Here is a 13,360-nt window from a genome sequence, read left to right as displayed (position 1 = left end):
TGTTATCTCACACCCCTGGGACCTGTGTTTGAGTCTCCCCCAGAATTCCATGTGTGTGGAGTTTGCATGTTCTCCCCATGTCATTTTGGGGTTTTCTCCAGGGACTCCGGTTTCCCCCCCACAGTCCAAAAAAACACGCTGACGTCAACAGGAGTTACAAAATTGCCCATGCCTGTAGGTGTGTGTGTGACTGTGCCCTGTGATGTGTTGGTCACCCATCCAGGGTTGTTCCCTGCCTTGTGCCCATAGCCACCACAATAATCTCCGGACCCTCCGCATCCCTGAATAGGATATATGGTTTCGGAAAATGGGGGGATGGAAATGGTGCACAAAAAAAAAAAATACACTATCTAATCAAGTAACAGATTCAAGTGATTGTTTCCTCATGTATAGATGGTTGCCTTTAATGACGAAATGATTTGCAATTAACGTCTGTGCTATGCTGACAACCCAACCTTGCTGCCTCAGTGCATCAGTAGATGCTAAAGAAACAATGTTGGGCTTTAACTTAATTTAAAGCGTCTTTGCAGCCCTCCCGCAGTTCAGAACGAAAGACAAGAACTTCACCCTTAAAGCCAATAGCTACTCAGTCAAAGTGTGGCATGACCTGGTTCGTCTGTGCACTGTAGGGTGCAATTACCTGTGAGAAACGCAAGCTCCCCAAAGTATGCTTTTTATCATCTGGGAGCTCGGCATCCAATCAGGAAATGAATTCCAATAAAATAGCTTTAGTAGGCCTTTTTTTGCAGTCAAAAGGGGATCGATAGCAATATGAAAACCTAGTCTCCGTTCTACATCAGGCGGTGAGGTGAAAGAGCTACATCATGAATACAAATGAAGCTTTCTGTTTCTGCAAAGAACAGAAAACTAACCTAAGAAAAATACTTCTAGAGATAAGAGCAATTTTTTGTTAAACAGTGACAGTCTGGCCGATATAACGAAGCAACTGGCCTGCCAAGTGCTATTGTTAAAGTTTGCGTCTTAACGCAGTTCATTCTCAATGCTTTCACCCAAAACCATGTTGCATCCAATAGAGGACAAAAGCTTCATAAAGTTTCTACATGCTTTGCAATGATTGAAAACAGTTCCTTTTTTTAACACGTTCAAAGGGAGCCCATTATTACAGGAAGTACGGACATCTCAGGAAAGTAGCTTTGGAAATCACGATGCAAAAGAAACGCCCCATGGTGAATGGACTGAAAACAAAATGCAGTTTCTCGTTATAAAACTGTTGGGACAGGGAATCCTCTAAATTAAATTTCCTGATGTCACTGAAAGGCTTCACAAAACCACATTGAACTCCCTGAGTCTAAAAATGTACTCCAAAGTTTGACTGGGACAATGGCAGAATCCATTTTTTCTCCAATTTTAACGCTTTTCTTGCCTGAATGACCCTGCTACACGTGCAGCTGTATGGATGTGTAAAAATCTGGATGAAAGAATCAGTCAAATAATGAAAACCACTGCAGTTGCATGCTTTTCTGACTGCAGACACAGAATATGCACCATAAAAACAAGTCTTCCATTTCATCTTCAATACACACACAGATGTAAATTTTGATTAAAATTCCAAGGGCCTAGTCTCCAGCCTCTGAAGGTCAACTGTGTTTGAGAATATTTCCCCTGCATCTAAAACGAAATTCTGGGAGCATCTCGAGAAACACAAAAGTTGAACAAAGCATAACGGGTTGCCATGCATTTTCTAAGGTTAAACCGCCAATTTTACTAATCCCCAGAAGCACGTGAAGCACAGAATATGTTCAATTAAGCTTTGTCATTAATGAAGCACGCTCAGGTCCCTGCAGTTACAGAGCTGATAGCAGTAAAACCGGGGGCCACACAACATATAGTCCAAAAATCTCCCATCCACCACAAGAAAATGAACATAATGTGCTATTCCTTTATAAAAGGGTACAAGGCTCTTTCTGCAAGGAGCAGCATCTCAATCCTCCTGAGGTTACCAGATGGGGAAAGTCGACCGTGCTGCGATTTTACAGATTAGCAGCATAGTCCAGCCAGCCCCTCCACCCCAGAGAAAATGGCACCACCCAAATTAGTTTTGGATCAGTCCTTCCTACTGCTGACACCATGTGTTATGGTTATGGGCCCCGCTATTTTACATCTGTTTGTGTTAAAGCTGCATAGTGGCGTCTCGGCCTATGGGGACCGGCCCCCGTGCAGGGCACGCGACGAGTGAGCTGTAACTGCGGCTACGCACATCTGGGATGTATATATTTAAAGAAATAATAAACTGTCAGGAAATACGAGGCGGCGAGGAGTCCGCTCGGGACATGGACGAGAGCGGGGGGTGATGGAGCGGACGGTGCATCAGAGCACCATGGTGACACTGCGGCACACGCTGCGAGGGCATCAGAGGGGCCCCATGGTGCATTCATCAGCTCCAGAGAACAGTGCCGACGTGACAGGTCATCTAGCAGGTTGGCGGGTCATCGTGCGGGTCACCCAGCTGGTACTGCTGCTCCTCTCCCAGCGTTTGATTCTTGAGGACAAGGCCAGAGGGCTCCATTCCTCAGTGAAGCTCCTGAGCTTTTTGTGTCTACATTCTGAATACTTCTGCTTACATGACGAACACCTCGTCCTCCGCAGATCACGAGTTCAACCGGTATAATTCCTCAAAATCCCACGTGGTGCTTAGGACCTTAAAATCGAGTCACATGTAAACACTGGAAATCATTTACAGACTATCGCAAGGAGCTATAGTGTGTGATTCAGTGGGTTACGACGCTGAGCCTATAACTGGATGGTCACTGGTTGAAATCCCAGGGTCTGCCATTAATCCCCAGTTGCTCCAGGGACTGTCTGACCCTGCTTTCAATTGTACATCGCTTTGGATGAAAGTGTGCGCTAAATAATTTTATTTATGGTCCCATTACATGCAGTTGATGAAAATACACATTCGTAGAAGATGAGTTCTGTTCTCTGAATTGTGATATCCCTGTCTGTATCCATGAATTTGTCCGGCATATAAATTAATAAGTATAAGCAAGGTGTACTTGACAGGAGCCCCTAAGGTACAAGACAATATCTGTATCGAGTACGCAGTGCAGCAAGGAGCCAACTTAGAACTCTACTTTCACACACAGGTGTCAGACTTATGAAGCACGGCGATAACACCAAGAGTTTGTGGGATGTTCTCTTTACTGGAAGTTAATTGATTCTCCTGGGGTTATCACCTGCCTAAAATGGAATTATTTTCACTTCACATTTCCTTACACGGGAAAGCGATGCTCCTGAGGCCACCCCCCTGCCTCAAGTTGGAATATTCCGGCATAACTTTTTGGTATCTGAGCATAAACAATGAGAATATAGGATGGAGAAACATGTCAGCGTGCTTGTATGACCACCGGAAATCCATAGGAGCTGCTGCTAAGGAACCCTGGGACTAAAACCTGCAACCTCGCTGGCAAGCAAGCAAAAGTGAGCTTATGAAGACCTATTTCTGTGTGTATATGCGGCAGACCCCATACCTGTGCTGGAGGAAGCCAATGAAAGGGGCGACGCCCGTCCCAGGCCCCACCATGATGAGGGACACGGACGGGTCAGCGGGCAGGCGGAAGGCAGAGCTGGGGCGGAGGCTCACACACACCTGGGAAGAACACAGGGCCGGAGTGGGCCAAACCAGCAACAGTCATCCCATTGCTCACAGAGAGCAGCAGGCTCTGTTCATGGCGTTTAAGTGATGGCAGCAGGCAGAGGACAGAGGACCTCGTTTTGAGCTCAGCTCACCTTCAGGGGGTCAGAAAGGTCAGGGTTCCCTGAAGGGGGTCCGGCCGCCCCATGTGGGCAGAGGATGGGTGAGACTTTGTCTGACAGCCACCCCGTGCACACTCCTCTCCTGCTGATGGGACGTCCAGGGCATGGCGGAAACTCCACCACGTTGAAGACAATATGCAGCTTCCCTGGGTGACGGAGGCTGGAGCTACGGAGGGAGACAGAGCCAAGATGAGTCCTCGGGCGAGGGGCTCGGCCCAGGGCCAGCAGCCCTTCTCTCTGGAGACCCCTGCTGGCCAAACCGTTCATTGTTTACCTCATGGCCATATACCTGCAGTAGCTCACAGACACTGCCAGGGATGTCTCACAAAAGTAAGCCGCTTAGTAGTGGGAGTCGTCTTTGGGAACCGCATGCGAGCGACTGACACGTTTTAAAGACGGCCAACACTTTAAAACGCCTCCTGTTTTGCAGATTCAAACTCACCGGGACAATGGGGGGAGACTCCACAAGTTACTACGCAGAGTTTGTCAGAAAGCAATCTGTTCATTCGAAACATGGAAATAATCTGCTTCTTGGAAGCCGTCCGCAAGAAAGTCTGAGAAATATGCTTTCAAGAAAACTAAAGCCCCCAAAAGGCCACTGCTTTAGAAAGTGATCTTAAAGTAATGCACAATTACAGACTTACCACGCTGCTGAGTATGATCTCGGCTGCAGTTTTGGCAAGTGCTCTAAAAAGGAAATTATTTCAGTTTACTCAGTGTCACGCAAGGAGGAGAGGCCTTTTAGAAAACCACAGCTGAAAACAGTTTAATACCATTGTAGGCACTAATTAAGAAAATTAATCAAGCAGACAAGGGTACAGAGCTTTGCTTGGCAATGCAGAGAAAAAGGAACGATTCGGACAATAACGAGGGGGCGACTGTGGCCCACACGCCTACACATCCAAAGCCTATCCATGCATGCCAACTCTCTCACCTCCCGGCCAAAAAAAGAACACCGAGGTACCATCTATTTCGAGGTGCACATTTTGAGCTTGGCATCATAGCTGCCCCTGTAGGTTCGGAAATGAAACTGGCACACTCCGACATATGGGAATAGGCCGGGTTTGCCCTTGCTGTTGTACACGCAAGGTCGTTCACACCTTAGACCTTAGCTTGCAGTTAGCTTCCCGTCACCAAAACAAACAAACAAAAACAAACAAACAAACAAAAACAAACAAGGCTGACACAAAGACAGACTGAAATCACTGCAAAGGGCGTCAAATCTGTCAATAGGCTCTTTCACACTCCTAAGAAAAGCAATTTTGTGCATGACTATTATAGCAGTGTGGCTTCAAATACAAAGGCAATATTTATTTTTCATGTTCTTGGATTCTATGGCCTTCTATCTGAAAATGCTTGAAAATGCAGTTTCTCCACACGGATACCACAGGAAGCAGCACACAAGCCAAGCACATCGAGTAGCCTAGTCAAACGACAGAGAAATGAAGCCCAGAAGTGGTCCGCTTAAGGTTACATCCTTCGGCAAAATGCTGAACATCATGGTCAGAGATGCATCACAGCATATGTTCAAACTGCACTTATTCATGAAAATGATGAATAACACATGCGTGTTAGAGGCAGGGAAATGGGGCAATGATCGTTATTTTAACAAAAACAAACGTAATAAACACTGACTATGTGGCACTTGTCTGGATGTAAATTTATTGTTCTGAATGTAGTACAGCTAGAACCTTAAAACTCTTATGAACGTCAGCTCTAACATTGTAACGATGCAAAAACAAACTCGTTTGTACCTGTGACTCGACACCATAGCTAAGAAACCACATTAAAGTGAAAGATATATGATTATTTTTCTTTTCCGACACGGACAAACTAGCGCAGAGGCAGCATTACATCCACTGAGAATTTCACCGACGACAGCGAAGTGAGTCATGGCCTGTTTGCCTGCTTATAAAAAGTCGCTAAAAAGGCAAACCTACAGGAAACTGATACCCAGAATTCTCCTCCTTCCCGCACTACCTGGTTTTATGACACGGGCACATTAAAAACGAGCTTGTTTAGCACAATGTTTAGACTGGTAAAGTTACACAGCGGCAATGTATATAACATGAGCAACAAGACTCACGACAGAAAATACATATTTAAAGCAAGTTTTATGTTGACTTGAACAATTTCTAAAAATTATTTTATAAGGAACAGTGCAAATGGTATTTTTTGCAAACAAGAATTAAGCTCATGAAAGCTCAGCTGATAAATGACACAATGATTAGTGAGCTAATGTTATGTAGATCGCGAATAGCAATGATTCTACTGCCCTCTACTGGCCATTTTGTGAAACATTTGATACCCATACTGTGAAACAATGCTTCAAAATGCAGCTGGATGTGCTCACTGACCTATAAGGAGGCTCAAGGGAGGCGAGCAGGAGGGGAAGGCGTACAGGAGGTCCAGCAGGCATAGGTCAGGGTCTCTCACGAGCCTGTTGTATTCGACCGAGCCCTGCTTGCTGCACAGCTCCTGCAGCCTGCGTCTCTCGGAGGGGTCTGCTGTGCAGTCCACCAGGGACCGGAGGAAAGCCTGGGGAGAAGCATCACACATGCTGCAGCAAGGTTCACATGCCAGGTGTACTGGCTTCACATTAGCAGAAGGGATTCCTGCTCAAAGAGCAGCCATGGGAAATGGCCAGACCTCCCAACAGGTTTGGGAAAAGCAGCACCTTTTTGGGGACACTTCTGATCTCCAGGCACCAGGTGAGGAGATACTGCAGGGAACAGCTCTCTGGGATGTGACTGGGAATCTGCGCGCCTGTCGGGACGACAACGAGCAACAGCGTTCCTTGAGCCTGCGCGGCCACCAACACGCTAACGAAGCTCACAAGCTAACGTCCGGCCCGGCCGCCCTCATCTCTCACCCTTTTTCTTGGTGTCGGCCTGCAGCCGCAGCTGGACGGCGTGGTTCTGCCAGCCGGCCAGACCCAGGCGACCCAGCAGGTCCTCCACTTCCGCCTGGCCGTTCGGACAGTGCACGTCGAATGAGTCCCCGGGCTGGTAGCGGATGTCGAGATCCTGAATGAGAACGAAGTAAACGATAATGAACACCACACGGCTGCCTCCAGGAGGACAGGCTGGGAACATTATTCGGCTTTACGGATTAACGAACTGGGGGAAATGGGCAGAGAAAACAAGATGGGCCTTTATCTAGATAGGAATTTGCCACAGGTGTATAAAGACGGTGATGTTGCCAAATTGTCCGCATGTTTGAATGTGTGTATACAGGTACACTATCTGGACAAAAGTATCGGGACACACTTCTTAATCACTGAATTCAGATGTTATATTCAGACCCATTGCCACAGGTGTATAACATCAAGCACCTAGCTATGCAGTCAGGCTTAAAAATTTGCGAAAGAATGGATTGTTCTGAAGAGCTCAGTGAATTCAAGTGTGATACTGTCATAGCGCTTTACAATAAGTCAATTCATGAAATTTCTTTCCTGCTAGATATTCCACGTTAACCGTTAGTTGTATTATTACAAACTGAAAGCATTTAGGAAACAGAAACAGAGCGTAGTGCATAAACGTCGCCAACCCTCTTGTCTCAATAACTGCAGAGTTCCAAACTTCCTCAGGCATTAACCCAGCACAAACTGTACACTGGGGGCTTCATGGAATGGACTTCCATGGCTAAGCAGCTGCATACAAGCCTCACGTCACCAAGCACAATGTCAAGAACGCCGCCACTGGACTCGGGAGCAGTGGAAACGTATGATGTGGAGTGACGAACTATACTTGTCTGGCATTCTTGACAGATGCAGGACTGATAAATTCCTGAGCCTGAACTTTTTTCCATGGCCGGGAAGTGAGCAGGGGTGGGGGTGCTATGTATGCAATGCACTTTTAACACATAACTTGTTGGCCCATGGGTCTAGATATATAGTGCAGAACCTTGATCATCACTATTGTCAGGCAGGGTCCAGGGGTATGCTCTCTTGTGAGAAAAGTTATTAAAAAAAGCCCCTTAAATGATAAATTCTGGTGAATTTTTTGGGAATAAATGGACAACATTCAGACATGAGGTGAACAAAGCCTATATTACAGTAGCATCTTTGTGCAGCACCAGAGCTCTTGAGACCCTGGGCTTGGTAGACCTGTTCAGCAATCCATCCCTGCTTTTAACTAGTCACTTAACTGCTCATCTATTGCTTGTATAGCATCCTGAGACTACAGATACTACAGCCATACCAAGAAAGGTCCACAGGTGGCAATTACAGTACTCCAAAGTAAACTAGGAACTGATTAGTAGCCATTTACTAAAGGACATGAACAAGGACACAGATTCATTTAACAAATATAATTGCAAAATATGCACCATTTATTTTAAATAGTTTTAAAACAGTTACAGTGCAGCAATGAACCATATATAATACTATAACACTATAGTTTATTCAAAACAATTTGCTTTTAAATAAACGATAGAATGTAAACACAAAATAGAAAACTAAAAAATATAGTTTCTCAGACAGACATTTTTTAAACTCTGCCGAGGTGCCTCGGGGTTATCCTCCACTAATTTCTTACATAAAGTGAGGAGTGGATGAGCGATAATAAACGACAGGTTTATTATCAATGAAGGAGCACAAGTGAATTTTTAAATTAGCCACGCGATCGGTCATTGAGGGTGGAGTATCTGCCGAGGCTGTTGCCCCCAGCAAGCGTGAGGTGTGTTGCATTGCTCGGACTGCTGCTTTATGACTATAGGGTCAAATTCACAGGTGTCAGACTCCAGTCCTGGGGGGCGCCGGAGCCCTGCACATTTTTTGGGTTTCCCCTCGTTTAGCATACCTGATTTAACTTCTTGTGCTAATTACCACACAGCTATTGAGCTGAATCATTTGTGGTGGAACAGGGAAATAACTAAGCTACACAGGGCTGCGCCCCCCCAGGACTGCAGTTCGACACCCCTGCTCTAATCACTTTCCATCATTTACATTTCTGCGTGTCTGCAGTTCCTTTTCTGAGCCGCTGACTGACGCCCAGAGAAGCCAGTAAATTCACCAAGCAGCAGCCCCATGCAAGCAGACCGACCGTGAACCGGCTTTGCCAGGCAGATCATTACGGGACCACGGAGCGAGCCAACTCACAGAAACATCCAGCTCCACCAACAGGGCCGTCCTCACAGCGTCCTCCCGGGTCACTTGAACGGCTGAGGTCACGGGTACCTCATAGACGCCTTCCTTCCGACACGGCCCGTTATTCTGGAAGGAGGCAAAGAGAAACTGATATGAGGACTGAATACAAAATACTTCAAATGACAGTGCTGCATATTAATTACCTCAATACCACATCTAGACCACTTCGTGATCATTACTCTAGGCTTTAAAATGAGATTTCTGAGAAGTGCTATTTAGGATACACAAAGTTTACCCCTGGCTTTAGCCACCACATGCCTTACAATGATATATTCATTGCTATTAGTCCATAACGATCTCTACACACACTTTAGCAAGATTCCCATGAGGTCTAGGAACCTTCAATCAGTTCTCTTTTTAAGGGCTAATACAAGACATTTCTATTTGCATGTAATTCGCAGATCTGGGAATTTATTGTTGATTAGATCAGTGTAACAAGTCACTCAATATACTAAGAAAAAAAAAGCCTTCTTACAAATGGTACTGGGTCTATTAGGTTGGCAGAGGAGGAAAAGTGGTGTATTGGAAAAAGAATAATAGCTACATTTCATTTAGCTCCTCAAACACAGTTACATATAAACAATGAGCTGTACTTACAAGCAATTGGAAAAAAAAAATTATAACCAGGGAGGGCAGCCAGTACTGAAAGCAGTGAAGTTTGCTTATGAATTGTAAATGAAAAGCTGTCGGTTCAGTTCTGAGAACGGTGACGACAACTGGGCAGAACAAGGCAGAGAATCAGCATCTGCACATACATCACCTACGCCTGCATCTCCGCACTGCATCAGGCCAACGGCCGATGAGTAATACAAAGCCGCCCCATACAAAATGTTTTCATCTGCTCACTGGAACTCACAGAGGGAATTAAACGCCCTCAGAACATGCACATCTCATCTGACTCCCCCTACCCAGTAATGCGATTCAGTGAACACAGCGCAAGAAAGCAACAGCACTGAGAGGAGTTCTAATGAATAGTTGGAAGCTTAAAAAAAGAAAAAGAAAGAAACTACACACTGGCAAAAACTAGTGATAAGCCAGGCAACCAAAGAACAGGAATCATTTTATTAACTACTATTAGTTGCAAAGCTTTGAAAAGGTTTATCTCTAGGCTTGTGGCCATCCACAGAAGGACAACAGGACAGAGTACCTCCACTGCAGAGCCATCTAGCAGCTGGACATCAATGAAAGAGGGAGGCAGAGTGGGCACGTTGAGGGCAGACTCAGACAATGGGGGCAAAGAGAGGGTCAGTATGGTATGTTCTGTTCCAGACTTCTCCTCTGCTGGTCCACGTTTTGAAAGCTCGTGGGCTGGACCATTAACATCCCTGAGGCTGAGGAGGTGGATGTTCAAACTCCCCCCTGAGTTATTGCCACTTGGTTCCTCCGGGGTTGCCAGATCGCTGTTTGGTACAGCCTCCAGGCAGCCAGCTGTTTCTTGTCCAGAAGTGGACATCTCTGATGAAGCTGTTCTTGTAGCTTCCCAAAGTCCTTTGATCCACGGATCCACCACTATTTCCAGTCTAAACACACAAAGGAAAAGTTGGTAACTCTTTACTTGAGGGGGGCACAAGTAGCGCAATTATTACTCAAGTACAAATCATTAACAAATATAGTAACTGCATGAAATACAAACAGTTATGACTGATTAATGATGAACAAACATGGTTCAGTACGTAGTTAACACTTAGCTTCTGATTAATTAATACATTAAGTAAGAGTGAACTACTTAGTACATTATATGTGCCCACTCAAGTAAAGTGTTACCGAAAAGTTTTCAAAAGTTTAATGAGACAGACTTCTTTAAATTTAAATGAAAGAATTATTGCACTACAGAATTACCAAGCAATGAGGAGTGAACAAACTCCACGTACACGGCCAGAGGCGCGTACCACCCTTTAACACCATAATAGATGCATATGTGAGCACACTAAAAATATTCAAATCATATAAAAATAAATGATTCATCTTACCCCACGCTATCATCCGCGAATCCTGTAGCATAGAAGCGTTTGGCTCCAAGTTCTGCCAGACGTCTGTCAATGGTTCTCCCACATTCGCAGAAATATGTATAGTTTGTGTCGCCCAATGCTTGAGTGGACAAAACATGGTTAACCTTCATTAAACATTTTTAAAGTACCATGAGGTCAACAACTACAGTCAACTTTAGCCTCTCATCAAATCAATTTCTAAAAAAGGCTCTTTCAGAATGATTTAAATAGACATCACTGAATATTTAGAGGAGCGCGTCATTCGAAGTCAATGTGTGGAAATGAAATTTGCTACCTAAGAGAGCATAGCGTAGATGTTTGAAGTGGTCACTGGCCAAGGTCTTGTCTTTTATTGCCTTCACAAACTTCAGGGCGGTATCTGGAGGTTCTCCATCGCCAGTGGTAGATACTACAAAAACAACGGGGGCAATTTCTTTTTCCAGGTCATACTGCAAGAAAAAAAAATACAAAAAGTTAAATAAAGAAGACTGCACAATAACGACTAACATCCTCCATACAAAATCAGTTTGGTGCTTTTACTTGGAAACATGATATCACTTGTCGAAACACTACTGTGCAACTCAATGCCTCCTAGAATAATAAAGGTCTCATTCCACAAACGTTGGAAAATGTAAATAAGTGTTTACTCAATATTAAAAGGAGTTCGATTACCCTTTCTTTTTGGCTAAGACAGTAGAGGTCCGCGATGAATCCGTGCTCCTCCGCCTGATCGCGTATCTCCTCGGTTATGGACTGCGCTTGGCCACGCTGGGATCCGTAGAGCAGTAGAAAGCGGGTCTTCACTTCGCAGGGCATGACAGACGCTCTGTGGGGTTGACATAAGGGCGTTTATTTCAGCCAGCAGCGTTTTTAAAGTGCACACAGAATAGGTCACCAAAGACGGAATCCCAAAACAATCGTTAACACGTGACAAGACGACCAGAGATAACTGGTTAGTCAGCCTCCGATTCCAAATTAGCTGTGCATATAGCCATAGTTATCACAAGTCTGCAGTGTAATTCCCTAACAAGTGACATTAAACCCGCTAACCCACACTTAGGTGTGATGACAAACCAGAACAGGCAAGTGACATCACGGACACGTGGCAAAAACTTAACTAGCATTCGTGCGTGACTACCGGCACCATAACAGAGCTCCTCACCTAGAATATATGACGACCGAACAGGCGGACACCAACCAACACCCATTTCGTCTCTTAACTTTGCGACGTGCTCCCCAAGCCGTTTTCCTTCGAGTCCTCTTAATACCGGAAATGACGCAAAGCCGGCGTCTGTCAGCGCTGAAGCTGCCCGATAGGACACGCTGTTCTTTCATGTTATTTTATCGCTCAAGCAGATTTCCGAAGAAGCAGTGTTGGGCTGTGTGATAAGAGTATGTCTTTAAGAAAAACACGACATTAATGTATGTTGCTATAGTCTAGATCTGATAGAGAAACACGGATCATATTCATATGTAGGCTGAGTTTTTGTGCGATAATTATTAACTTCATTAAAAGTGCCGTACCCATAAGATACTTTACCATAGGTTTGAATTTGGTTCCACTGCAATTATTTCCCAGCCAAGCATGTTTCCAAGCCACCTTACTACACTGGCTAACACTAGTTCGAATTTACTAGGGTGTTTTTCATGCAGATGTTTTAGCTTTATATACGGCTGAAGGTAATTGCAGATGTGTTTAGAATGTCTTTATTCACTGACGTTCACCAGACATTTGGACGTAGATGGTGAAAACAATGATGAATGACCTCGGTGAATATTTATTTAAGTAGTGTGAAGATAATACCCCACTACTATCACCTAGGATTTGGCTTAGAAGTCGGGGTGTCCCTACTAGCAACATGCAGTAACTGCAGTTGTAGCAGTGGCTTAGCCTCAACTCGACAAACAATCATGTAAGAGTGTAATACACTATCCATAAAAGGAAAACAGGAAGCAAATATTAGCCATTACAATACAGAATTATGCAATATATAACATTACACGAATACAAGTATTCAACTTGTAAAAAACAGTCATAAAATGTCATTTAAAAGTATAAAATCCATCCATCCATCCATTTGCCAAACCGCTTATCCTACTGGGTCGCAGGGGGTCCAGAGCCTATCCCGGAAGCAATGGGCATGAGGCAGGGAACAACCCAGGATGGGGGGCCAGCCCATCGCAGGGCACACTCACACACCATTCACTCACACATGCACACCTATGGGCAATTCAGTAACTCCAATTAGCCTCAGCATGTTTTTGGACTGTGGGGGGAAACCGGAGTACCCGGAGGAAACCCCACAACGACATGGGGAGAACATGCAAACTCCACACACATGTGACCCAGGCGGACACTTGAACCTGGGCCGCAGAGGTGTGAGGCAACAGTGCTAACCACTCACCACCATGCCGCCCCCAAGCATAAAATGTTTTAGATTATTAATAT

The 13,360-nt window shown here is 44.9% G+C and overlaps 1 protein-coding gene across 1 annotated transcript in view; it reads right to left on the bottom strand.

The window, feature by feature from the left end:
• mtrr (5-methyltetrahydrofolate-homocysteine methyltransferase reductase) overlaps window positions 1–13,318 on the bottom strand; it is a 22,049-nt gene extending 8,731 nt beyond the window's left edge. Inside the window, exons 1-12 of the mRNA XM_048976483.1 lie at window positions 12,074–13,318; window positions 11,584–11,737; window positions 11,207–11,360; window positions 10,894–11,011; window positions 10,071–10,443; window positions 8,876–8,989; window positions 6,647–6,800; window positions 6,452–6,540; window positions 6,132–6,312; window positions 4,419–4,461; window positions 3,748–3,940; window positions 3,489–3,607 (exon numbers count right to left, since the gene is read on the bottom strand). Coding sequence (XP_048832440.1) covers window positions 3,489–3,607; window positions 3,748–3,940; window positions 4,419–4,461; window positions 6,132–6,312; window positions 6,452–6,540; window positions 6,647–6,800; window positions 8,876–8,989; window positions 10,071–10,443; window positions 10,894–11,011; window positions 11,207–11,360; window positions 11,584–11,737; window positions 12,074–12,246 — 1,865 coding nt within the window. The 5' untranslated portion in view covers window positions 12,247–13,318. The remainder of the gene's footprint in view (window positions 1–3,488; window positions 3,608–3,747; window positions 3,941–4,418; window positions 4,462–6,131; window positions 6,313–6,451; window positions 6,541–6,646; window positions 6,801–8,875; window positions 8,990–10,070; window positions 10,444–10,893; window positions 11,012–11,206; window positions 11,361–11,583; window positions 11,738–12,073) is intronic.
• Between the last annotated feature and the right edge of the window lie 42 nt (window positions 13,319–13,360).

This window comes from Brienomyrus brachyistius, chromosome 15 (genome assembly GCF_023856365.1).
Source record: "Brienomyrus brachyistius isolate T26 chromosome 15, BBRACH_0.4, whole genome shotgun sequence".
Classification (NCBI taxonomy): Eukaryota; Metazoa; Chordata; class Actinopteri; order Osteoglossiformes; family Mormyridae; genus Brienomyrus; species Brienomyrus brachyistius.
The sequence above is the reverse complement of the archived record's forward strand: the minus strand, read 5'-3'. Positions and strand labels throughout refer to the sequence as shown.